The sequence below is a fragment of the Camelina sativa genome, chromosome 18, assembly GCF_000633955.1.
Source record: "Camelina sativa cultivar DH55 chromosome 18, Cs, whole genome shotgun sequence".
Taxonomy (NCBI): domain Eukaryota; kingdom Viridiplantae; phylum Streptophyta; class Magnoliopsida; order Brassicales; family Brassicaceae; genus Camelina; species Camelina sativa.
In genome coordinates this window covers 9683404-9709530 of record NC_025702.1, presented here as the reverse complement: position 1 = coordinate 9709530, position 26127 = coordinate 9683404, and the positions used below count along the sequence as shown (strand labels likewise).

Sequence of the window (26127 nt, the reverse complement as noted above, 5' to 3'; positions counted from 1 at the left end):
AACATAAACATGTACTTTTCATAAATATATGAAATTTGAAACTAACCGTATGTAACAATCAAGAAACTAACGAAAGCAAACTTCATTGTTTTTTTTCTCCATGTAATTGACTATTACAAAAGTTGTTGAGGATATGGTTGGTACCGAAGGCCTTCCCCAAGGGGGAGTTTTAAGAGGGTATGTAACTCAAAACAAGAAAAAAAAAAAAAAAAATTAAGAGGCTCTCTTGTTTAATATACTGGATTTGAGAATAAGAGACTGTACGTGTCAATTATTTGTTGGCCAAGAAAACTCTCGACTATTTTCTCTTTCTCCTCTCTCTCTCTCTCTGTCTACGAAGATATTGAAATATCAGAAGAGATATCTCTGAAAAAATTGATTGAAAGCTCGGTTTGAGTGATTCAATTACTTGTGACCTCCGGCGATGCATGTAATCTGAGAACAAAGGGGGAGGAGCTTGAGACCAGAGACGCTGAGCATGAGAAGCTTAAGTTGGAGTTGAAGAAACTTCAGAAGATGAAGGAGTTCAAACCTAACATGGTATAACCCTCTAGATCTATTGCTTTTGGTTATCGATTTGGTGATTAGATTAGAATTTGGTTTGGTTTTGGATTGATAGAAGTTTGTGATTTTGGATTGATAAAGCTCTACTATTTTCTGTTAGTTTCATGTTTTGTCAATGTAGAAATTATCATTAGAGATTATCCAACTCAGTGAGGTCTCTTATTGCTCCAATTGGCAAAATTTTGCAGATGAAAAAAGAGTTGCAGAGAGTGGAATCTTCTGGTAAAGCTTTTGCATCCGCAGGTTGTCCTCCAACAAAGCTTTTAGCTGATGTTCAGCTGCTTGATGATCTCATTTCTGTTTGGTTGCATTGGTGAATCTGATGTTTATGTGTTGGTTGTGATTTACAGAAAAAAAAGCATGGTACGGTCAATGAAAGATTTCAATTCCAAATTCTACAAGGTGAATAAGCTATATAATGAATTTTAATCTCTATTGGTGTCATTGATTTGTTTGCTTTCTTAGTTTAGCTGTTGAGATGGAATCTCCATTTGCTTATACTATATATGATTTAAGTTGAATGAGTTTCAGGTTTGGACTCTCTGTTCTCTGTCAAACAAGAAAAATTGGTGGTGGTGTTAGAGCTGCGGTGGTTATTGGTGGTCTCGGTCTTTACGGCGCTACGCACTCTCTCTCTACAATGTCGATGGAGGTCATCGAGCTATTGTCTTCAACCGCCTTGTTGGTATCAAAGACAAGGTTAGTCCCTGCCAAAAAAAAAAATGATTTCCTCTGAATCTGTAAATTGAATATTCGCCTTTAGTATCAACAATTGTGTCTTGTGTTTGTGACATCTAGCTGAATTTAGGTTAGGCTTACCGTTAGTAGTGAGTCTTGTGTTTGTGGCATCTAGGTTAAGTTTACAAGGTTGTTTTGTTAGTCTAGATTTGATTCTCGTTTGTAACAGTCAATCTTGATGCACTATATATATAATATTTGCTTGCTTGATTGTGTGGTTTCGGTCTATGAACTATACATGATAAGCTTGTGTTGTGTGGGATTGAAACATTCAGGTCAAAATTGGACTTAGGGTTCTCACCAGAGAGAGGTTAGCTAATTGGCTGTAAATACATGTTATTGATTCCTTCTTTTCCCTTTTCAAATAACCCTATATTGGTAAAATATAGCAGCTAGAGGAACAACCAAGCGTTCTTAACACTGAGGAAGATCGAAGCAGCTAGCTAGAGAGATCGCACAAACCATCTCAAAATCGGCAAACAAGGTCTACTTGAGCTCTGACAACCTGCTGCTTAACCTGCAGGCGATGGACCTTGATGTGAAGGCCAAGAAGTAGAAGATGATATGACTAAACCACACTAGAGCTCTCTCTTCCATAATTATCTTTCTGATTCTGCAATAATTTCATATTCTAGTTTAAATTTTTTATTTTCAACAAAAAAAAAAAATTCAAATTAAGAGACTCAAAAGTAAAACCCACCATTGGATTGGAGGAGAAATTTTAATTAAGATTCCCAAAGTTCTTATTCTACTAAAATTACATAATATATTACTTAAAAATTTTAAGAGGCTCAAATATATAACCCCCATTGGGGTTGCCCTAAGGGCATATCCATTGGGAGATAACTATTTTGAGGCTCTTGTATTTTTTTAGTTTTAGAAAGTGTACTTTTACAAAATAAGAACTTTTGGTTTGTTAATTAAAATTATACTCCTCCAATGGTAAGATCTAATTGGAGTTCTTATATTTTAAATTTTCCTAAACATTTGCAAATACTTATTATAACCTTTCCATAAGACCAATATGTTAACATTGATATTAGATTACAAAGACTGTGACAGTAGAAAAAACATTGGGTTTAGGAGATTACAAAGCATGTATTATTATTATATATGGACACGAAACAACAACAAAGGTGGTGCTTGGATCGATGATATTATGTGTAGTACCTCACGGAGAGGCTTAACATATCTGGAAATGCTTGGCCTCACGTTCAGATGGCTTGCAAGTTTCTGTCCCAGAGATCGATCAGACTGAAAGATAGATTAAAATTGTTAGTTTTGCTCAAAATAACCAGATGATATATAGTATAAGCATATGGAGATTCCATCTCAACAGCTAAACTAAGAAAGCAAACAAATCAATGACACCAATAGAGATTAAAATTCATTCTATAGCTTTATTCACCTTGTAGAATTTGGAATTGAAATCTGTCATTGACCATACCATGCTTTTTTTTTCTGTAAATCACAACCAACAAAAACAGAAAATACACTTGTACAGATCTATTCACTATTGTACAGACCGACATGGAGAATGTGAAAGACCAAACCAAAGTGTGGGATGAATATAAACAATAACCTGCATCGAGAATTTGAAAGACCAACTCCCTTTGCAAACAATACAAATAAACAGAGCTGAAGAGAGAACATGAACTGAATTTGATATGGTCTACTGGTCGTTACAAATGGTATCAGAATGGTTATTAAGAATGTTACTTACCCTTTCACATTTTGCTGATGACTGCATTCGGCTTCAGAGGCTTCACAAAGAGGACCTTAATATCTCCAGCTTTCACGTCACTCGCAACTTATATTCTGCACAAGAAAAATGTTCTACTCATCTTTCCAAGTTTTAACATAGTCAAACCAAAGACAACTCAGCTCAGAAAGCACTAGCTCACAAATTATAAGAATGTGAGAAGGTTGAAACTATGAAACTACAGAAATAAAACTTCCAAATGTCAAGAGATCAGCTTAATAACTCATAGGAAGATGATACCTCTCCGGTGTTGACAGTCAGTACCATAAATCTGCAGTTCCTGCACCTGCGATATTGGTATCAACTGAATCCAGAGAGGTCAGAATCAAAGCTGAGACAACAAAACATTAATAAGACTTACACAGGCAAATACATATATATACACTAAACTAAAACAATTGTGTACTTTTTGATCTACAAAACAAACACAAGACCATGGTATCTCTCTAATCATCCTCAAGCTTTTGTATCTTAATCTAGTTCCTCTAAAGACATAGCCTTTTTGTGGCAACAAAATCACGTTTCCTCTGCTAACCAATATCTCCTTATCTCTGTTATTATCAACCGATCTCTCCTCCACCTTCATATCATCCCTTTCCGTCAGTTTGATATACCTAATTCCTCAAGTCAAAGATCTATAGTTCAAGCACACAAATCTATTCTCCTCCCAAACCGATAAAACGACCCTAAATTGACCAAATCTTTTATATATACACAAGAGACGATTTATTCAGAAGACTAAACAATAATTCATACAAATTGAAACATGAAATTACCATCAGATGGAGATTGGTTAACCAACGACGACTCTCAAATCTCTTGTTGATTGATCAGAATCTCTGATTTGTTGTTTTGATTGCTTAATAAACACCTCCGACTGAAGATTGTTTGGTCAGTAATTTGATTGGAGATTTGTTAATCAACAAGATCAAAGTGAGGCAAAAATTTCCCTCCGCTTCGAGAGAAGAAAGAGATGAAAGAAAATAAATTGTTTTTATATAGTAAATTAGACCAATTAGATAGTGACACCACACCAACTTTACCCAACATTTTTGATTTATTTTTAATCCCAATTAAAATAAGAGTCTTGCTAAAAAAACCAATGGATTTGCTCTAAGGGGGGGATTGAGCTATTGTGGAACTGCTTTTATAGAATGGAGATATGTTATGTTTTGGTCAAACACATGTCAAATTATACATAATATCTTGGTTGCATGGAAAAAAAACAGATACGCATAAGCGAAACGTTTAGGAAATGGAAAACGATTTTTTCTAAAATGAAGAAATAGAAACATATATATATATATATATATATATATATATATATATCTTATCTTATATAATAATGTAGAGTTGCCTTCTAAATTTTTCTTTATGAGCTTGATAAGTGGCACATTTGGAGCTGACACCTGTTTTGGAAAGAAAAATTTATTTCTCCTTATTGCAAAAAAAAAAATTTCTCTCTTATTGTGAAAAAAAAAAAATTCTCTTAATCCACTAAATAAAAATCAAAATTAATTAAATTTTGTTAAAGCTTCTCGGATGCATTTATACAAATAGAGGATGAAATATTAACACAAATTTTTTCTTCTTTATTTTTTTTTGTCAGACAAAGTCAAACAAATAGAATTACAACATTTTTCTAAGCTTAACACGTAGTCCATTGGAGCTAAATTTCTCTTAATCCACCAATTTTTAAATAAAAACAAAAGTTAATTATATAAGAAGAATTTTGTTAATTACGAGGGTGTATTTAGACAAAAAGAGAATGAAACGTTAACACATTTTTTTTTCTTGGTCAAACAAACACAAATTCCTTCTAAAATTATCTACATTGAAAGAATTATAATAAGTTCAATTCGCTAAATAAATAAAAAAAGATAGAAATCATTCCTCGGACTGTTTTAAATCAAAAATACACATAACTTGGTTTGCTTTAATGGAATATTATTTTCCTTAAACTTTAAATTGGTTTGACTTAATGAAAGTGGATGCGTTTCACATATATTTTTTGTTTACTATAGTCCTTGGGATTAAGAGGACAAAATTGAATTCACAATCATGCCAATAAATTATATATATGTTACACCACCTCCAAACAACTACTACACACACAATATTTGCCAAACTAGATTTATCGATTTTGTCGAGTTTATAGACGAGTTGTATAGTTTTACTAAATTGATCAAGATTTTGTTGTAGACTCTTAGAATTCATATTCCTCCTCTTTTATATATCCCTCCTGAGCTAACAAAAAACATGAAAAACAAAAAATAAAACACGCTCTTCAAAGTAAAACCATATGGAAAATATTTCAATTGCACTAATAGAACGAGAGCAAAACCAAACTTAATAATAGAACAGTAACATGTTTAAATGCTTTAATTTGACAATGAGATTTAAAAGGTCAAACTGATTACACAATAATAACAATTAAATATATACATATAACTCACAACACAAAAGAAATCAACTGTAATATTAAAAGTTTAATACAAAAAATAATGACAATTAAATGAGATATAATTACAATAACAAATAATCACATTTGTTTATAATTAATTACTAGATATTCATCCGCGGTGTATATATTTTTATTTATAAATAAATAATATAATTTATTATTTGTGACAGCTTGTCCCATAGGAAGATTATTAAAGGGTGTGGACCAGAATTCGAGAAACGTCTGACGCACCAATAATCTACCGGTGGATATAGATATCCACAGTGAGAGGTTGGGATCGATGCCCTGCAGGACCAGCTTGAGGTCCATTGGGGCAGCTAGCGGTGAGCTAGTGGGGTCCGTGGGACGGGTTGTCACACTATATAAAAAGATTGTGTAATTATAAATTATAATCATATATTTTCTTGTTTAATAGATATAGAAAGTTGATCTCAACTACAACTATTTAGGACATATATATGGTATAGAGAGACTAATTAAATTTGAATAGGATCCTTATCTCTTTAGTTATGTTCCATAACACTTATAATCCAATTTTGACTCTTATTATTTGTCGTAAGTTAGTGACGTGATTGAATAAGTTTCAGCAATTTTTTTAGTTGATATTGTAATTTATAATTTTTTCAGATCATTCATAAACATGTAAAAGGGTTTGGAATACAAATAGAGGGTTTGGAATACAAATAGAGTGATACCAATAGGTTTGTTTTCTTGAATCATATTCTCTCTTCTAAAATTTCTCCTTATCGATAGAATGTGAAAATAATTTTCTTGTTTAGTGGATATAGAAAGTCGTTATCAATTACAACTACTAATTAAGGAGAAATTAGTGGTATTCAGAAACTAATTAAATAAGGAGTTGAAAAGAAATTAGTTATGTTCCATAACTATATAAAAAGAATATATTTGGAAATCTTATATTTAAAACCATGCTTTTTATTGAAGTAATTGAATCATAAAACTGCTACAAATCAGCACTTATTTTGGGGCTAACCAAGCTAAAACAAAAACTGCAAACGATGAAAGTTTCAGCATGGGAAAGAATGAAAATTTAAAACAAAAACTTGAATGGAAACAAATAGAACTGCCGTGAATCACTAATTCTTTTCAACCTTGACCTTAACTCCTGCGATTTTATCATTTCCCTCTATCTTTGAGTTGTTCCTAGCACATCCTTGATCAATACCCTTTTTTTTTTTTCCACCCTCATGTTTGTCGTCTTTCCCCTCAGATATTGAAAGAACACCTACAGGTCCAAACTCTGGATTAGACTTTTCTAAGTCTATTGGTTCAATACACAGCTTCTTCGAAGTTGAGGATTGATCAAAAGCACTTCCATTGTTTGGATAAACACGCTTGGACGATGGAGTAATCGAGTCAGTAGTTTCTGGATCATATGCTAACATGAGAGGTCCCTCTAAGTGAAAAGAAAAATTCGGTTAATTATCCACCATTAGACGTAGTAAAATCTGATCACCAAAGGATATGACGATAGGATTTTATCATCACAAAACATGTTGATGCGGAGAACACAAATGATGATGCTTCCATCAGAATGTTGGCATGATCTGAAAACCCTCTCGGCGAAGGAACCCCATAAGGTACATGTCATTCTCTCATCTCTATACAATAGAAGAAGTATATGTATTAGATAATATATTTATCTATAGATAGTATAGGTATCAATATATAAAACCAATTTTTGAAGACATAATTACGTTTCATCGTTAAACTCGAAATTAAGCTTTGTATTTGGCTTATTGTTGGCTTCCAGATTCTCCAAGTCACCAACGCTGACAATTTGGCCAGTAACATCTGAAAAATGATTATATGGTTAGTAAATCATGTTTACTGGAGTGTTCAAATGAAATCTAAATCTATATATACTTACCAACCAAAATATGGGGATTAAGTTCCCCACTTTGGATCTGTTGGAACTTTGACAATGACAGGAAGGTAGAATCAGATACAGGATCACTGTGCAAAACCAAAGTTCTGTTGATGAAGGTCATCTTGTACAGATGGGTAGTTGGACTGAACTGACCAGTTGCGTAGCTAAGTCCGAAAGTCTCAATGAAAACCCGGTTACCAACATGGAGCTTATTCACGTACTTGGTAGCCAATTCCTTCCTAACTGATGCATGAATTTTTTTCCCCTACAATGTGTAGATATAAATGATGCATTAGTTGAACCGCGAGAGAATATGTGGATGTGTTTCATTAGCAAAAGAATTAGTGAAATTGTTCTTACCAGAGAATCTGAGACAACCAACTCAAGAGATTCACTAGTACTTTGACGCCATGGGGAAAGTGTTTACGGTTTCTTGTGAGTATTGTATGGGTTTAAAATTGCTTATGATAGTCGGGTTGGCAATGTTACATGTTTATAGGACAATGATTAGGGCGAGTAAATGAAATCAGTTTTAGGAGATAAAATATTAGAGTCAGCGAATAATTAGAGATATTATAACTACAAATTTGGTTTGATAGAATATTTGTGGAATATGTTATATTTTGGTTGTAAATGCTGTTTCTTTGTTTTGATTTTGAAGATATGTTGGAGGGTAAAAATATTTGCAAATCAAGGAGATCAGAAATCTCGGCGTCCTTTAGATAAAAGAAGAGTTTAATGGTAATTGTGTCATTGGCGATACTTTAGGAAATCTGAATAGGGGAAGATATTGTTAAAATAAAATCCTAATTTGTTTATGATTCTTCAGTAAATGTTTATATGAAATTTTAGTTTGCCAAAAAAAAAAAAATGATTAGGTGAAATTTAATACAATGGCAGTCTTGTAAATAGGTGGCAAGTTCGAGATTTATTTGCTAAATGTATTTGGAAAATGTATATATAGATACTGAAAGTAAATGATGAAAAAAAAAACAAATTACTCAGAAAATCAAATCTTATTTTAGCAACAAAACCCAAATGGATTATATGCAAGCAATTCAACCACACAACAAACTCCTGCTTAAAATCAAACGACAACACTGACAAAAAAGCAGCATCAGCTGCACAATCACTTTCTTTGATTGCCACATACTACAACCAAATGGTACACATTATACAAATTTTAAGTTGTGGTTTCGATCCAAATTTTCTGAGACATCGAAGAAACAATTTCATGTGTGATTAATCAATAATTTAACAAATTTATAAAAGCATATATTCTCTCATTTGGAGCGGACAGCCCCCAATTACCTACTGTTTTTTCGAAATCGAAGATCACAATCCAAATACTACAAGAAAACATGATGTAGAAGTGGTAAAAGGACAATGAATGCTCAATATGTTTTGAAGATCTACATAGACATGAAATATTAACACTATCTTGCAATCACAAATTACACCATGAATCACTATTGTAACATGGTTTTACTCTACGCTGCACGGAATCGCGAGAAGAGCGACGTTTCGCGTTCCCGAAGCGGAAGCGGAATCGGAAGCGCCGGGAATCGCTCGGAATCGTCAAGGAATCGCGATTCCAGAAGTGAGGCGTTTAGAAGCGTGGTGGAATTGACGTTTCGGAACTGGAATCGTCACTGGAGTTGATCGGAATCGTTTGATAGTATTGTGTCGGAAAAGATGAAAAATCACTAGCTATTGGGCTTATAGTTTTTGTGGCCCAAGTTCAGCTTAACCCACTTAAACGTAAAAGTTGAAATTGATTACAAGATTTATTATTTTTTCTATGTTAAAAGCTACTAGGTTAAAAGTAAAACCTAGATAAGAAGCTGTAAACTGAAAAGTCTCTAAGTTCGTAACTCTTAATCTAAACCTCTGAATTTTCTTTCTCAAATCACCAACTAGAAGAGACAAAGGTAAATTAAAAGCTATTTTTTCTGAATACTAATCTAATCATATCTTGTTTTTGTTTGTTTTTCTTGTATTAATTGTGATGATGGTTCGTACATATTGTTTAATTGTTGTGCTCTGTTTTCTTTGTTGTGTTCTGTTTTCTTTGTTGTACTCTGCTTTCTTTCTGTTTTCAGTTTTTCACTTTCAGTTATAGATTAACATTTATGATATGATTAGTAGCTGACATTTTTTTTTTCTCCAGAAATATAACGACACCATGTCTCAAAATTCTCCAAATATTGTAGTAGATGACAAAGCACCTTTGTGGATCTATGTGAAAAGAATTGAGAAGCTGGCTGGAGGAGGGTCATGGAGGTTTCAATGCATTTTTTTGCAATATTTTGTATGTGGGATCTCATAGTAGAGTTTTGAGTCATTTGTTACAAGAAGGAATTAAAGGAATTAAAGGATGCTTGAAGGTTATATTCAAATGAGTTGTAATTTTTGTAATATTTATATGATTATGTATTGAAATGTTGTTTATAATGTAAATACTATGATTCTACTTTTGGTATTTTCTTTATATATATATATATAATTTTTAGTATTTTCTATAAATACGCTTCCAACAAGTACCCGCTTCCTATTTTTTCAAAAAATTTCGCTTCGCCGCTTCCAAACGCTTCCGCTTCCGCGTACCCGTTTCGGATTCCATGCAGCTTAGGTTTTACTACATGCTACATACTATTGAAGTTATATTCTAGACAAACAAATATCTCTATTTTAATATGTAAACAAAAAAAAATGTTCAACAAAAGATCCAAACATGTTTGTTGCTAAGAGATCCAAGCTAAAGCTTAAGAAAAATATTGTATTTAGTTTTTTTTATAATGACATAAGACTTTAACTTTTCATTAAGATAATGACAATACATATAATTTTTTTTTATCAACAATAATGACAATAATTTTAAAAGAATGAATAAAGTTACTTATTTATGATTTAAAAAGAGTTAATTTTGAAATAGTTTTTCAATTTTATTTGTTTTGAGAGTTTGTGGAAGGAATAAGAAAACAAAAAAAAAAAAAAGTTTCCAAATTGGGGTATCCAAAAAACAAAAGACAAAGGACAAAAGACAAAGGGGCTTTAGCAATTTTAATCTTTATCCAAATTAGTTTCCATTTGTGGAGCTTCTTCTACCCAAAATTTGGGGGCTGAGAAAGGGTTTTAGGGTTTGGGGGAATTTATTGAAAAGTTCGTTTAATGAAGGCTGCGACGAATCCAGAGATACTTGAGGTTGATGACGAAGGATGTGAAAATGATGATTTGGTGGATGATGTTTATGCGGCAGAGCAAATTGGCTCAGAAGGTGTTTCAACGAAACCCTCAAGAACCAGTGAGCTCACTCTCTCCTTTGAAGGAGAGGTCTTTGTCTTTCCTGCTGTCACACCTGACAAGGTTCGTTTCTTCTTCTTCTTCTTCTTCTTCTCTTTTATGTGTGTGTTTTTTATGTCATTCTGTTTCTGTATTTGGACTAGTGTACATGGGGAATGTTGAGAGCTATAGTTTCTGCATTTGGAATGTAGGAGCAAGTTTTGTTCAATGGCTGCTGAATTGTTGAAAGAGGAATTGATGTGTTTATTAGGTGAATGAATCTTGTAGGTTGTTGTTGTTCTGGAAGCCTGGTTTAGTCACTGTTGTTTGAGACTGTTTCACTGAGGTTTGAGTTTCCCTTGCGATAATACAACACTCTTTTTATGCTTTGTGGTGATTCAGGTGAAAACTGTTCTCTTGCTATTGGGAGGGCGTGATATACCTACTCCTGTTCCAACACTTAAACTTCCATTTGAGAATAGCAGGGTAATGTATCAGGGCTTCGAAGCTAAAAGTTTTCGATTTTCTGGATGTTTTAGTAGGTTCATATGATCTTCAGGGTGTAGGTGATAATCCCAGGCGGTCAAATCTGTCAAGACGACTAGCTTCTCTAGTTAGGTTCCGTGAGAAGCGTAAGGAAAGATGTTTTGACAAGAAAATTAGATATACTGTGAGAAAAGAAGTTGCGCAGAGGTACATCAAGTTTCTTGTTAACTTAATCTAGGTGTGAATTTGGCTGCTTTTCTTATACTCTTCTAATGTTTACCCGCAAACTTTGGTTTTGGAGAATTGATGGACAAGTTTATTTGCCTACTGGATTGATGCTAAAGGCTATTTTGTAATTCAGGATGCACCGTAATAATGGACAGTTTGTTTCCGTTAGAGATGGTTCGAACTGGGAAGCTACCCAGGGTGGCCTTCAAGATGGCACATTGCACTCTGAAACTGCGTGAGTTGTGGATTTTTAACAGTTTCCAGTTTTATTTAGAACAAGGGTTTTAAGTTACTCGTTGATGGATTACTTGCTGCTTTCTTTATTGGCAAAAATCATGTAGCACGAGGAGATGTGAGCACTGTGGGGTTGATGAAAGTAATACTCCTGCAATGCGCCGAGGGCCAGCTGGACCGAGGACTTTGTGTAATGCTTGTGGTCTTATGTGGGCCAACAAGGTCATCTCCCTTTTTTTTTTTTTCTCTCTACCCTCCCATTTTTCTTACTTGAGTCTCGATGGTTGCTGTTTTTTTTGTCAGTGCACACAATATATAAACACGCCATTGATGCTGATGTGATCAGCATTTAACAGCTTTATTAACCAAATTTAGTGTCTTCCCCAAAAGAGAAGAAATCTTCCATATCTATAGTTGGTTAGGTTCTTATTAAGGGAGAGGTGGCTTAATATGATCTTTCACTTTCTATTTATAAGTTGGAATCAGCTTGTTTGCGTACTGACTTGATTATTCATCCGTTTCTTACCTTCTTCATGTCAAACCGTTGTCTTAATCGAAGACCTTGTGATTTACATGTCGCATTTCCTTCTCTTCAACATAGCTCTACTCGTTTCTTTTTTGAACATTATAAGCCGTTCTAGTGAATTTTGATTTATTGTGTATTTGTGTCTTCTCACTGCGATCTGGTTGTTTTGAATATCCAGGGAACGTTGAGAGATCTCAGCAAAGGAGCCAGAAATCTTTCTGTGTCTCAGATTGAACCTGTATGTAAGACATTCTGTGTTTTTGGTTCATGTCACAAGATTAGTGTGGGACTTTTTTTTCGGTATTGCTATTGGTCTGATTAGTTATCCTTAATAAATATTTACAGGAGACCCAAATAGATATCAAACCACTCTACACAGAAGACTCTAGCAAGCAGGATAAAAATGTATGCCGCCTTGTCATTTTCTACACTATTCCTTACAAAACCTTTATACTTTCATAATACTGAGAGCTCAGCTTGCAGGGAGTTTCAGTAGATCCTACTAAAGCAATACAAGAGTTTCCACTTGATACCGATGGCAATCCCGATGTTAAGGTATTCATCATTAATTGTTTTCCCTTTCAAAGGCATGCACATACTTTTTTATTGGACATCTTCTTTTTTGGACAGGGTCTGCAAGAAGCAGATGAAGATATGGCCAGTTATTTACCTGTTGGAATGCTGTCCTCATCGGCCGATGATGATGATCAAGTAAGATAATTTTTCTAAACAAGTAAAGTTAATATTTGTTCTGCCTATGTAGATTCTTGGAATTATGGATTGAAGTTCCCCTTGATAGCCCATGTTCCAAGTAGCATCATAATAATATAGTTTTGGGGGATGCAGGAACCTCTTGTGAATCTGGCTAATCCATCTGATACAGACTTTGATATACCTTCTAGCTTTGATTAGTTAGAAGGACATCAGGAATGTGATTCCATTTGTAACTATGAGGCAGCTTCATCGGACGGAGCACAGCTTTGTGGAAGGAAATAAATAAATAAGTTATGGGGCTAGAGATGGGTTTGAAGCGTTTCTTATTTGTACCTATGATTATGTATCAGTTTGATACTTGATACTTGACACTTGCTAGATTCAGTACATACATGACTGATGATGGATCATAAGCCGAAAATGTATATTTCCCAAACAAAACCTTCTTCTTCCATGTCCAGTCATCCGTCATAAACCAGTCTTATCAACACTAAGCTCGTACAATGGACGTGTAAGCTATCTTTAAAGAGTGTAAACGTGATGGTATAATAATAATGTGCAACTCTTTACAAAATTTATAGGAAACAAAAAAATTTGAATTCTACTATCTTAAATCTGATTCTGGTCAAGAAACTCTTCGTAAGCTGACGATCCACTGGAAGAGTCACTATCGTAATGGTCATCATCTTCCTTAGGAGGAGACAGAGTAGGCGAGAGTTGTTGAGGCATCTTAGAACCTGCAACACAACAGATAGAGAGTTCTTTCTTTTAATTTGGTTTGCAACTCACATAACTTGACAAACAACTAATGAGATTTCACAGTAAAACAACACCTTTAGTAGTGTTTTGATTTTGGAACTTCTTAGAGTGACGCCTAATGAGTTTCTTAGCTTTAGTAATCGTCAATTGTCTTGCAAAGGGGGAGAAGTCTGATTCGTTGTCACTCCATTCCCCTGGGAAGTTGTCTTCTGTTTCGCCTCTCATTGTGCGAAGCACAAATTTCTTGGCCTTTCGCCTTTGAGTATTGAAAATACCTCTAATAGATGTGACAAATCCGTCACCTGCATTTTCGCCAGGGCGCTTCTCCCATGCCCCTGAATCCTGATCTGATCTCCCAGACTCGTCTTTGTCTCTCAAACCAATCTCCTCTTTTGGAACATGAGTTTTGTCTTTGAATTTCTTCATCTACAAAGACCATCAAATGACATGAGTTTTGTTTAATCAAGGGACGCATAAACCCTTTTGCATTTATTGCTGGTGTAAAAATGATCTTACTTGCATTCCGGTTACCGACTTGAGCACTCCCCATATAATGTGCTTCTTTACTCGAGAGAAGAGTCTCCTCCATGTGCCGCTGAATTCAACACGATGAAATGTGTCCATCAACAGCTTCATATCGTTCACTACAAATCTTGAGCCTTCGTAAGTGATCAACAATTCCACCTAGCCAAGAACCATATTACGACGATTAAATTTATTTTTTCTTGGTAAACCATGGACCTTTTGCTTAGATAAGTTAATCAAGTGACAAACCTGACTAATCTTGATGGTTTGGAATTGCATTATCTTTTGGGGCCTAGATTTCTTGTCTTCCAATGACTTTTCCCCCTTCTTTTCTTCATGAACTGAACGGCCAGCCTTGGAAGTTTTCGAATCCTTCATATTGGATAGAACAAGCTCAGTAGCTACAGATTCTGCCACAGTCTCCTCCCATGATCTGTCAAAAGAGGATGTTCTTCTCAGTTCTCTCCCTGAACCACGAATCGTGCTTGACTTTAGGTTTTGATTCTTTGACCCCTGAAATCATTTCAAGAACATAGTTACGAAGATTTGTAGAAATGATATGAATGTAAGAATAACAAAAAGCAAAATTCACCTGGCTTAAATCAGATGTAGAGAGCAACGCTGCCGCTTCAGCAAATGAACCCTTCCTGACTCGCTTTGAACCTGAGGTTGTCGACACTTTCCAAACTTCCTGGGAGACAAAATACGAGCATGATCATAACTCTTTAGCAGGAAAGCTATATTCCATTAGCTAAAGAAGTAAAATGGATTAATAACAAACCTCCCTTCTCTGTGAATGTTGCTCCTCTCCTGGAAAGATATACTCCCACATCATTGTGTACATTGTTTCTGTCAAATGGATTTTTAGAGGATAGATTTCGACCTGCCAAGCAAACACAGGAGATCCATTTGAGTTAATAGAGTATATACTCACTAGTTGTAATACGCAAGCTGGTGATAATGGACTGCAATGAAAAAAGCTTGAATCCACCAAAGAAACCTTGGTTCGAATTTCCCTAGTAGAAAAAACACTCTTCTTTATTCACCAAAGAAGACTATGATTAACTAGAGGTTTTTGACTCTCAACCCTAAAATCAAACAATATAAAGGATGATTACCACATTATGCATCTCCTATATTAATTTTTTTATCACACTAAACCATTTATGAACGGTTAATTCTGCCGAGCTGGTAACTTAAAAACAATGCTTTAGCCAGAAAATCTTAGTGCTTACTAAACTTCTAACTTGCTGAACAACTTTTCAAAGCTCACGCTTCTTGACTTTTAGTCCTCATATTATTAGTGTCATTAGAACATATATGACGAACAACGACTTGCCTGGAACAGTTCATAAGGAGCCTGTCCGTCTTTTGGGATTCCTTGCCTTGCATCTACCTGTAACATCACTTTCCTGCATCCAATGTATACAACACAGTGAATTTCGACGAATATCAAAAGTTACAAATTCGCCATTCACGATTTATCTACAAGTCTCCAAAGCTGAGTAAAATGAAAAAAAATATGCATAGCTAGTTTTAGCCGAATGTGAAAAATGAGAGCAAAGACTGAAAGAATCCTGTGAACGGATATATAAAGGAAATAAGTAGATTAAAATTACTTGCGCTAGTTTTAAAAGAAAGGAACTCACTTGCCCCATTCCGGAGGAGGATTCCAAGCTGATAGAACAGTATCACACTTGGCATTAGGCAGACAGTTCCGCAGGACAACATATCTGGTTGTGAATTGGGCAATCCCAACATCTCTGTAGTCCCTGTTAAAATCATAAATCTGCAAGCAGTGTGAAACATATTAGGGATTTTCTTGCCAATATGTTAGAGAACAGATTTGGCTCGAAATAGAGCAGCCAAGGCTGAAAAGTAACAACAGTAAACTGAAGAAAAATTATGTTCAATGATTAGTTGTTTCTAAAGATCCAGTAAGATCTTATAGTTTAGTTATATGGAGTAATGAATGAACAACACGCTCGACCAGCCATCCCCAAGGTATATTAATATATTCGCTTACCATATTGTCTATTTCAACCTCAGCGAATGTTTTTCCATCTAAAACCATAGACCAGATGACTTTGCTGATTTGTAAGGAAATACGCATGGCAGAGGATGGTCTCTTGTTCTTATCCTTTTCCAACAACCTTAACTCCGCAGCATTCTTCACAGAAGTCCGCAGTGCTGTATATGCTGTCTTCCTAGATTGTTGCACACTGGTATACGCTTTCCTCAGTCCCTCCACCTGCATATGAGATACTTAGTTTACCAGATATCATTTGATACAGACAAAATTTTTCTTTATTTCTTATAGAACTATTTTCTCACCAATACTGGCCTCCCACCAGTGATCATCCAGAAATCGCTTTCCTTTTCGAGATTTATGTTTCCTGAGTTACTTTCACTCTGCGTCAATTTTCTAATGTCATCAAGAAGCGACATCCTACCCCTCTCTTTCTGTTCAAGTTCAACTTTCGCAAGTTCCACCTCCTCAATGCCATCAGGAACTACCTCATCAATTTCCTCTTCAACTTCATCATCTTCTTCACCAGAAAGTTTTAAACTGTCGTTACGAGCCCTGAATTTTCATATGCATTTGCAGGTAATAAGATATAGTCAGGGGCTACATTTCAACTACATAAAAAGTTGAATTTACTATTGTAGAAAATTCAGGAATATTTGTAACTTTCACGCAGCTATACACTTACTTTGGTAACCTTGCAAGCAGAAGATTAGACAAAACGTCCGACATAACTTGAAACTGACGTGATGTCATCGATGCTGTAATATTACGAGAATTGAAAGTAAGCTCTTTCAGTGGCTTCACCTGCAGCATATAATGGTAATATAAGTCATTCAAACAATGTTACAAAAGAGTAGTGATACACAAATAATGCTGCGTCCAAGAGAAGTGCATAGTTGGGATGTATGTGAGAGGAACATTATACATTAGTGTATGAAAGATTGTAGACATGCTCTTCAGTCCTACTTTTGTGTATAAAGAGAACTACAAATAAGTTTTTGGTGAACTACAGAGGCTCTGTTGAACTTAATGCACCTTCTGTTTGAATCGCACTTTCCAGTCTTTTGAACATAATGCCTTTACGCTGATGGTNAGCCCTGAATTTTCATATGCATTTGCAGGTAATAAGATATAGTCAGGGGCTACATTTCAACTACATAAAAAGTTGAATTTACTATTGTAGAAAATTCAGGAAGTGTTTGTAACTTTCACGCAGCTATACACTTACTTTGGTAACCTTGCAAGCAGAAGATTGGACAAAACGTCCGACATAACTTGAAACTGACGTGATGTCATCGATGCTGTAATATTACGAGAATTGAAAGTAAGCTCTTTCAGTGGCTTCACCTGCAGCATATAATGGTAATATAAGCCATTCAAACAATGTTACAAAAGTGTAGTGATACACAAATAATGCCTGAGTCCAAGAGAAGTGCATCGTTGGGATGTGTGTGAGAGGAACATTATACATTAGTGTATGAAAGATTGTAGACATGCTCTTCAGTCCTACTTTTGTGTATAAAGAGAACTACAAGTAAGTTTTTGGTGAACTACAGAGGCTCTGTTGAACTTAATGCACCTTCTATTTGAATCGCACTTTCCAATCTTTCTGAACTTAATGCCTTTACGCTGATGGATAAAAATCATTCCAAAAGGAGAAAAGACTACAAATATCGTAGTTTTTCACTAAAAAAGGTTTTACCTTCAGGTCGGGAGTCACACCTTTGTGCCTGGTGTATTGAAAGTACATATCGCACGGCATAAAAACCCTTTCAAGCAGTGCGCCAGTACGCTTTGCCTTTGGGGACCTTTTTCTAATCTTTGGGAGCCATTGCACCCCAGCTCCTGGATCGACATCTGTCGGTGCCACATGAGCTTGAACATGCTCCAACATCATGGACACTTCCATGCGTGTCCATGTCATGTCAGTGCCATTTTCAGGAGGATTGTGATCATTTTCATTTTGAGCTGCCTTCTCAATCATGTCATAAGCAACATGAACCACTTGATGAAATGATCGTGCTAAAACACGGCCACTGGCAGCAGCGAGCAAAAACCTACCCTGGTTGATGAAGAGATAATGTAAATAATGATGACAATTAAAAAACACTGCAAGGGATCTGAAAAGATTTACGGATTCAAAATTCAACCGTAAAGCTTTTTGGATCAATAAACTCATTTCATAGATTCGGTATACCCGCTCAACTGTAAGTATTCTACTTTATCAGAATCACCCTAAGAGTTAGTATTTTTCAAGATATTCTGTTTTTAAGATAGGACTGTCCAGGAATTGAAAGAATTGTACATGAGAGTAATAGAATGTTACTTCAAGGTAGTAATACTTTACTAAATGACAAATCTTCAAGTTGACATGCATTCTTCCGGATTTAAAAGGCATACCAGAAGTAGTGTTGTAAAGACTCAAGTTTGATCTATGCTTACATTTATGTCTTCTGAATGGAGATTTAATTGTGGCTCAACAACGTTCACCATAAAATGCCGAGTTCCTTCTTCCTCTGAACCATTTGAATTTCCCGTTTTTGTGGCTCCTGTATCAGACAGATAAATAGTGTGAGGCCTACACATTGTATGGAAAGTATAATTTGCTTGTTAACTAAGAAAACGAACATAGGACATAGGATAAAAAAAAAAAGGAAAAAAGAAAGAGAGTAAGGTTTAACTTCCATAGCTATAGAATACTACAGTCTACAGATGGTAGCTTCAAACAGACAAATAGAGGTAAGTCAGCAAGACTTACCAAGTGGGAAAGATGCAAAGCTCTCTGTTTTAATTGGTTCTGATGAAGGTGAATGAACTTCCACAGGCTCCTTAGATTGGGAAGTGAGGTTTACATCTCCTGTGGAAGGCTGTTTAGCTGGATCATCTTGAGGAACTTCTAATTCAGAATGCTTCTGGCTTCCCTCAAGTAACTTTCTCTGAGCATACTGACGTGAAGGGGAAGGCTTGGGGGCTTGAAATGCTTTGGAAAGTCCACCAGCAAAAGACAAAACAGCATCTCTGTTTTCTATGTTCCACAATAGTTTGAGTCCATAAACAAAAATACGCTGACAATTGTCCGCTATCACGACATTGTATCCATCATCATCGCTCGGATCTGAATGTGAATCCTCCTCAGGTTCATTTCGTCTTTCAGTTGTAGTTCCTGCATCTACTTTTTCACGATAAATTTTTCCTTCTTCTTTCCATACCATCAGTCTTTCAGGGTCAGCCTTAGGGGCCTGCCTCCTGATTGTGAAATAATCAGATGAAAACAAAAACCCATCGTCAGGATGCTTCTCGATAGAATTCCCACTATCAGAAGTAACTCTATCAGTTGATCCAGATTGTGAACTTGTTCGACTCATCTGAACTGGCTTTGAACAATGCTGATCCCCTCTTAAAAAGGCTTTAGGCAGATGGAGGTCTATCCCCTGATACACTGGATCAAGAGTTTCACGCTTGCATTCAAAAGTAAACTCTTGGTTGCCACGACTGAAGCATATTTCATATTTCAGCTTGGTCATATCAAATGTCAAGCCTTTGGCAGGATTATTAGAATCCAGGGTCATATGCTTGATACATATAGGTGTAACATCTAAGCGGAGCATATATTCTGTCATCACTCTGTCTAGGGACAAGTTCCCTGATCTCGGAATTCTTGGAACTCCGAAACGAGGCCACCGGGAAAATGTGCGAAGTTTGTAAGGAGGAAGATAATTCATGTTCCAGAATCTGATCAACCATGCCAAATCATGAGCACCAATGTTTATTGTAGGTGGGGAAAACGAAGATTTCTCAGGCTTACACTTGGATCCGACTTCAACTGTTTGATCAACTGCAGATACTGATGGCTTAGGTCTTAAAGTGAAATCCCAGCGCAGTGAGAGAGAAGTAGACCTGAAAGGATCATAAATTTTATCACGAGCCTTTCCTTCAATAGGCAAGGCAAACAGATAATGATTCAGTGGACTTCCAGACTCGCACTCCCAATCCATCCGGACTTCAACACTGAAACGTGGAACCTCAAGGAAAGGGTAGCTTAATGGACAAACCGGAGGGTTCGGATAATGTCTAGCCAAACCTTCAAAACTGCTAAAGAAAATTTTTATGTCCTCAGCAGAGAAGTGCACGCGACCATCTGATTGCTGGATTTCCACGGAAGCAGAGGTCATTTGGAGCTTGTCAAGCTTTTCATAGGGGTCTGGAGTAGCAAGAACAATCCACTTTGTCTCAGAAAAGGACAAGGTTATATTACCATGGATGTAATTTCTCATTTCATCCCACCATGGTAAACTTTTCTCCTTTTTGGGAGGCTGAATAAGACCAGGACCCTTGAGACTGAGATTAGCTCTACGAAGAGCCACAGTGAAGGCATAACTAATGTCAGCAAAAACTGGTTCATATCCAATTCCAAAGGAGACCTCTCCCTTCTGAAATTTTACAGGCAAATCCAGGTATGTTTTCATTGCGGGTGTTGTTCCACTGGCTGAACGGAGCATCTGCACCTTTCGCCATCTTCCGATATATACATCATGGATTACTTGGGGCTGAAAAGCTGTTGCCTATGTCAAAATAAGAGAAAAAAAAAATACGTTAGGAGTATGAGCAAAGAACCTAAAAGGGTAAAGATTTCGAATGGGGAAAAAGCAGAAAAAGAACAAAAGATGCAGGCGGGAACAAATTTGTCATTCATTTGAAATAACAATTCATGCATAACCATATAGTTGATGATTTAAGGATATAGTGGCTTAGATTTTCCATCTACTAACGTTAATATCTAATACAACTGGATATGTATCCATAAAATGCCATTGCTAGTACTCCACTCTATTTCACAGCAGGGATCTCAGAGCTACTTTATATACTTAGATTATCACTTCTTTAAACTGCTTAGAAGGTGGTTTTTTCACGTTTTATAAACGAGGAAACATCATATGCACAAAACATCAAACTTCCTCCAGGAACTCTTTCTCACAAAGAAATAAAAAGAGGATGGTTTTTGAAACCAAAGGGGAAATGATATTTGCTACAGAGATAGGGGCAGTCTTACCTGCTGAGCCAACACAAGAAGGCCTTCGCATTTACCCAAAGCTGTTGAGAGAAGAGGAAATGTGTAGTTTCTTATTTGAACAGCAAGAGTCCCAGTGTTTAACCGAAGATTGCTTCCATAAAGTCGTGAAAAAGGAATGTCTTTTTCTTCACTTATAGGGTCAAGCTTCTTAACGATTTCTATCATCCCAGCTTCACCTCCACTAATAGCTGTGAGACTAAGATCCAAATCAGTAACAGAAACAGAAAGTAAAGATGTCCTAGAAGTGCTCATCTTAAAACCAGCCTGAAATCCTTCTTTACAGGCACCTGAACCATCTGATGGTCTTAAACTTTGACAGGACTTGTAGTATGAACTGAACGATTGTTTACATAATTTTTCATTCATCATCTGGATAATGGAAGGATCTTGCGTGTCAATTTCTTCTCCTTCGAAAGAAAATTTCTTCTCAGTACTGTCTGACTCATCTCCCCCAGTTTTTGGAACCTGGTTTCCACTGGAAATTAATTCGTCAAGAAATTTCGACCTTATGGCTAACTCATAGGCTTCTTTCCTCATAAGATGATAATGCTCATCAAGCCAACCCTGGAGAGGTTCTTCCTCAATATCAAATATTAACTTGCGAATGCCGAATCTTACACGTCCAAATTTTTTCGACCCAGCTTTTTTAGGTGCTGAGCTTTCCTTTTTTTTTGGCAAAATGAGTTTGGTTTTGGCGTTGGTTACAAGCTTCAAAGCCCTCAGCATTTCTTCTACGGCATCATCAATAGCACGGAGCTGAAGCCTGAAGGGCATGCATATATGTATATCAACTCCTTGAACTAACCAATCCCATGGGGTTCCTGTTCCTGTTGTCGCATTGGATGAAGTGGAAGGCATGCTAGGTATTCGTGATATCTGTACCCGACTACTTTTGACTATTCTACATCCACAGAAACCAAGCATAAATCCTTCCAGCAGTACTCCGATACCCACATTCTCTGAGAAGATTGACTGAATCTGCACCTCAGCCTCCACCCCATCTCCAGCCTCCGCAGTTATGCTTAACATCTCTACATCAACAGCAAATATAGATTCCTTCTTCTTTTTCTTATCAACAGAATTCGAGGTTGTAGTTGGTTCTTCCTTCTGTCTATCACCGGTTACAGTGGAAGCATCTTCTGGGTTTCCGTTCCCTTGTTGCTTAAGTTTCTGAGTTAAGATCAAGGACTTCAAACGCAGACCGAGCTCGACCATTGATATGTGCACATCAGGCTCCCATCTGACGGCAATATTAGAGGCACTGAAGAGAGAACAGATTGAAACTTCCTTAGCACCACCTATACGACGTACAAACTTAGCGTTTTGGATGTCACAAAGTGTCACCCTGGAAACTTGGTGAGGTTCCTCCAAAAATTCCTGGTAGATCGACTTTGCTTTTTCAAGTTCTACCTGTGTAGACTGAATCTCCTTGTTTAGAGTAAAGCTGAATTTGAGTAATTCAAACGAAATTATGTACTTCAACTTCTCATGTTCCTTGGACAAAGTAGAGAAAACAGTGGCACTTCGAGGTGTGCCATCAGCTGAGACATTAATTATTACTCTTCCACCTTGTGATCCATAATTTACACGTTTAGGATCATCAATGACTGTATTGTCCAGGCTCGAATCTCCAGCGAAATTCAAAGAGAAACGCTCAACATTGAGCTTCAAGAGTTGAGTCCCTCTGCCCGATGGCTTCGATCTATGTACCACTTTTTCCTGTCTGTTCTTATTACTAGCACCAGTTAAACTTTTGATGACAGCCTGAATTGACATTGCGTTTACTACAAGTGCTTCAAAACTTCTGAAAGAAAATAACAGGCTGACTTCTGATACGTCAACCACCAATGTTTGTTTACCATCAACAACCTCAGGTTTCTTGCCCATTTCCGATCTGACCTTTCTTATATTGACTAACGAACCTGGGGTTGACTCTAAACCAAAGAGGCTTTCTTTCAAACATCCCTGGTGTTCATCTACCATGCATAAATTCAGTTCATTTAGCTTCATCTGTACAACTGTTCCCCTAGTTGACATATTATCTGCGGTGACCTGAAATGAATCTAAGCCGCACTGCAAAAAACATGAAATTAAAGTCAGTGTTGAGGTTGATGAGTAAATTTTTCTTTGCTAAACCATGTGATGCTAATTCCGGACCGTGAAAATTTTGCATGAACCAACTATATAACAGCAGACATACGTCTTCTACTTACTTGGTATATAGGAGAACCGCCAGGATTGTAAAGCACCACCGTCACATCAGGGGCTGAGGTGGCACATTTCCATACCACAGCCACAGCCTTACGACCAGTAGTTTCTGATTTTACGATGTTAGGTGTTTCCTCTTTGAGAACCATCTTTTTCTTTTTAGAGAAGTGCAAACGCAACAGCGGCTCAAATCTCTTCACTATAATGTTGCACAGTATACTTGCCAGCTTAATCTCAACCTCGGCTCTAACAGGGAAAGATTCCTAAAAGAAGCACCAAGATCAGGTAATACATCAAATCATGAAGGCCTTTCTGATAGAATTTCAGCATATGTGCAAAACAGAATAAACTATAAAACCAAAAGGAGTATACGCACATCGTATAGGGAGTATACGGAGTAATTTCTAACCATTTCCGAGTGTAAAAGCAACCGAAGCACATGCAAAACAAGAAAAAGAAAGCACCACCAAAAGACTTCTGTCTCTAATTCAGAGGACTCACCTGTGTTGGACAATACACCTTGGAGAAAACTCCAAATTTTGTCATCTCCAAGACAGAAACTTCAGATTCTCTGAAAAGCTGAGATGCAAGGGAAATTTAAAGGCAGAAAATATATGATGGTACATTAAAACGAAATTTCACTGGATTATTAGTGACATACATGCATATTCCGGAGTTCCATGACAAAATCAAGACATGTTTCTTCCCTGCCATCTTCACCGGATCGAGTTTTAGCACTTCTCAACTGAAAGCCTGTTATGCTATTCGCGATAGAAAAACCATGTTCTTGATGCACAAATCTGATTTCAAGCTTCGAAAAATCAAATAAAACCTACCACATAAAGTCAAAGGCGCGAGTAAGACTTCAGATAATGAATTGGCTGTACAGAATATGCATAAACTCCTTTCATTGTACAAGCAAATATTAATCTTACATGGTTGCTAATTGTAGCTTAAATAAATTTCGTATCTTAGCAATTATGAGTTGGATAGGTGATGCAACGTGGGAGAAACTGAATGGGCCACTTTAGTCCCATGTGGGGAAAAGACATGCATATGTGATATAGATAATCAATAAAAGATAGTTACAGTTATCTCATGCTAAAAATAAATCACTCACCTTCTCAGGGAAATTTGAAGCATGCTTTGCAACCAAAACGTTTATAGGTTGTTTTGGAGGCTTCTCTGAAGTGGTGTGACCAGAACTTGATTCAATCACTTCACCTGTGGAAGCAGCACTTGTGGAAGATTTTTTTTTCAACAGCAGCTTCTCGTTAAGGTTAAGAACAGCATCAGCTAGGTCTACTTCGACATTTTTTATACTTGGACTAGATTGTCTGCTTCAGGAAGATCAAAATATGTCAGCCATGAAGATTAAAATGGAAATGCAAATGGGGTAAGAAATCAAAGGAGTATGTAACTTATGAGTTCAGGTATAAGAACTTTATCTTTCTCAATAAGAGAACACGTTAATCTGCTAGATATAGGATGTATGTCAAGCAAAAGGTACCTATTATGACCAAATTCGCAGGAGAGGGAGAGCTTTTCACAATGCAAAGAAGAAGAAGAAGAAGAAGCAGAGCCTTCTGCGGTTTGTGGAGAAGTCTGCCAATTGAGGCTAATGTCACTGTTCATCTCAGGTGAATGAGTGGAAGTAACATGTGGTTCGCCAATCTGCACAAATATCGGCAATAGGTACAGTTTGATGAAAAAATTCCCTGACCCTCTGTCCTTAGATATATCGAGCTCCAACTCCTTGATTTCTGCTGTAGCTTTAGGTGTCTGCAGTTTGGCAAGAGGAAATAAGAAAACCAGTAGAAACATGGTTTGTATAGTTGTAAAAAAAGCCTAATTTTGTTCCACAAGTCAAGATAGTGTTTGAGTGAAACATCTATAAAGAATAAGTTAAAAGAAGCAGAGAAAGCTAACAGTCATTTGAGCATAAAGCGCCTCATCATGGGGTATATATCTTGGCTTGTGGTCAATATGTTACTACTCTATATCTATATAGCCAGTAAGATACCATTTCATCAAAGTTAATGTAGATCAATGCAAGTAAATCTTTCACTACAATTTTTTTTTATGGTACTAACAACTCAAGCTAATAGCATCATTACCATTCACGGTGCTCTCATTAAAACTATCTCAGCAAGACATAATGAAGTGGAAGTATAGCATGAATGAACCTGAACCAAACAAAAAGAGTGTTCTCATAGATATCAGAGCAGGCTGCAATTACCTGCACAACCGTATTTGTCATGGAGACTGAAAAGAATCTGCCAATATTAGCGAATAGCATCAACTTTCCTTTGCCACCAGAACGCGGTTTCCGAGTCTTTGATTTGCGAGGACCTTTACTTGAGTTGGAGGGTCTAGTTACTATTTTCAGGTCACATATCGAGAATATTACTTTAGGATCATGGATAAAAGCCGTAGCACAAAGTTCAACCAGAGATTGACTTAGATTGGCTATAAATTCTCCAACGAATACAGATTCAATAGAACCCTGCAGTAGTTAAAACCAAAGATAAAGAGATCATCACAAAGATATAAAAAATGATTTGAGGACTTCAAATATTACAAAGTGAAGACCATAACAAACCTTCTTAAAATGCAATGAAACATCCTTCAAGCAATTCCATCTAT

The 26127-nt window shown here is 36.3% G+C and overlaps 3 protein-coding genes and 1 long non-coding RNA gene across 14 annotated transcripts in view; 2 read left to right on the top strand and 2 right to left on the bottom strand.

Moving 5' to 3' along the window:
- Positions 199 to 2050, top strand: LOC104760951. Of its 8 annotated transcripts, none has more exons than XM_010483950.2 (6): positions 199 to 540; positions 753 to 807; positions 915 to 927; positions 1096 to 1263; positions 1578 to 1612; positions 1692 to 2050. In XM_010483950.2, the coding sequence occupies exons 1-6, from the start codon at positions 517 to 519 to the stop codon at positions 1718 to 1720; spliced, it is 324 nt and encodes a 107-aa protein (XP_010482252.1). In that variant the 5' UTR covers positions 199 to 516; the 3' UTR covers positions 1721 to 2050. The 8 variants fall into 8 exon arrangements, 4 of the variants coding, with proteins under 4 accessions (XP_010482252.1, XP_010482256.1, XP_010482255.1 ...); XM_010483952.2 differs by having other exon boundaries at positions 200 to 540; positions 1695 to 2050; XR_763065.2 differs by having other exon boundaries at positions 201 to 540; positions 915 to 966; positions 1081 to 1263; positions 1695 to 2050.
- Positions 2297 to 4018, bottom strand: LOC104760950. Of its 4 annotated transcripts, XR_763062.2 has the most exons (6): positions 3841 to 4018; positions 3305 to 3368; positions 3026 to 3120; positions 2885 to 2940; positions 2711 to 2763; positions 2297 to 2556 (listed from the first exon to the last, which is right to left on the bottom strand). It is a non-coding gene; the product is annotated as an uncharacterized LOC104760950 (long non-coding RNA). The 4 variants fall into 4 exon arrangements; XR_002036415.1 differs by having other exon boundaries at positions 2711 to 2940; XR_763061.2 differs by lacking the exon at positions 2885 to 2940.
- LOC104760949 (GATA transcription factor 24) lies at positions 10472 to 13343 on the top strand. Its single transcript, XM_010483947.2, has 10 exons — positions 10472 to 10785; positions 11104 to 11187; positions 11261 to 11394; positions 11549 to 11650; positions 11757 to 11871; positions 12354 to 12413; positions 12521 to 12580; positions 12659 to 12730; positions 12806 to 12886; positions 13022 to 13343. The coding sequence occupies exons 1-10, from the start codon at positions 10591 to 10593 to the stop codon at positions 13085 to 13087; spliced, it is 969 nt and encodes a 322-aa protein (XP_010482249.1). The 5' UTR covers positions 10472 to 10590; the 3' UTR covers positions 13088 to 13343.
- Positions 13417 to 26127, bottom strand: part of LOC104763299 (protein KINKY POLLEN-like) — a 14744-nt gene continuing 2033 nt past the window's right edge. Inside the window, exons 3-24 of the mRNA XM_010486688.1 lie at positions 26084 to 26123; positions 25721 to 25987; positions 24992 to 25263; positions 24602 to 24818; positions 24143 to 24313; positions 23983 to 24060; positions 23487 to 23744; positions 21253 to 23346; positions 18961 to 20764; positions 18645 to 18751; positions 17905 to 18264; positions 17431 to 17549; positions 16508 to 16757; positions 16200 to 16424; positions 15823 to 15962; positions 15513 to 15585; positions 14955 to 15056; positions 14766 to 14864; positions 14423 to 14686; positions 14165 to 14332; positions 13723 to 14074; positions 13417 to 13626 (exon numbers count right to left, since the gene is read on the bottom strand). Of these exons, the coding sequence (XP_010484990.1) occupies positions 13499 to 13626; positions 13723 to 14074; positions 14165 to 14332; positions 14423 to 14686; positions 14766 to 14864; positions 14955 to 15056; positions 15513 to 15585; positions 15823 to 15962; positions 16200 to 16424; positions 16508 to 16757; positions 17431 to 17549; positions 17905 to 18264; positions 18645 to 18751; positions 18961 to 20764; positions 21253 to 23346; positions 23487 to 23744; positions 23983 to 24060; positions 24143 to 24313; positions 24602 to 24818; positions 24992 to 25263; positions 25721 to 25987; positions 26084 to 26123 (7588 nt within the window). The 3' untranslated portion in view covers positions 13417 to 13498. The remainder of the gene's footprint in view (positions 13627 to 13722; positions 14075 to 14164; positions 14333 to 14422; positions 14687 to 14765; positions 14865 to 14954; positions 15057 to 15512; positions 15586 to 15822; positions 15963 to 16199; positions 16425 to 16507; positions 16758 to 17430; positions 17550 to 17904; positions 18265 to 18644; positions 18752 to 18960; positions 20765 to 21252; positions 23347 to 23486; positions 23745 to 23982; positions 24061 to 24142; positions 24314 to 24601; positions 24819 to 24991; positions 25264 to 25720; positions 25988 to 26083; positions 26124 to 26127) is intronic.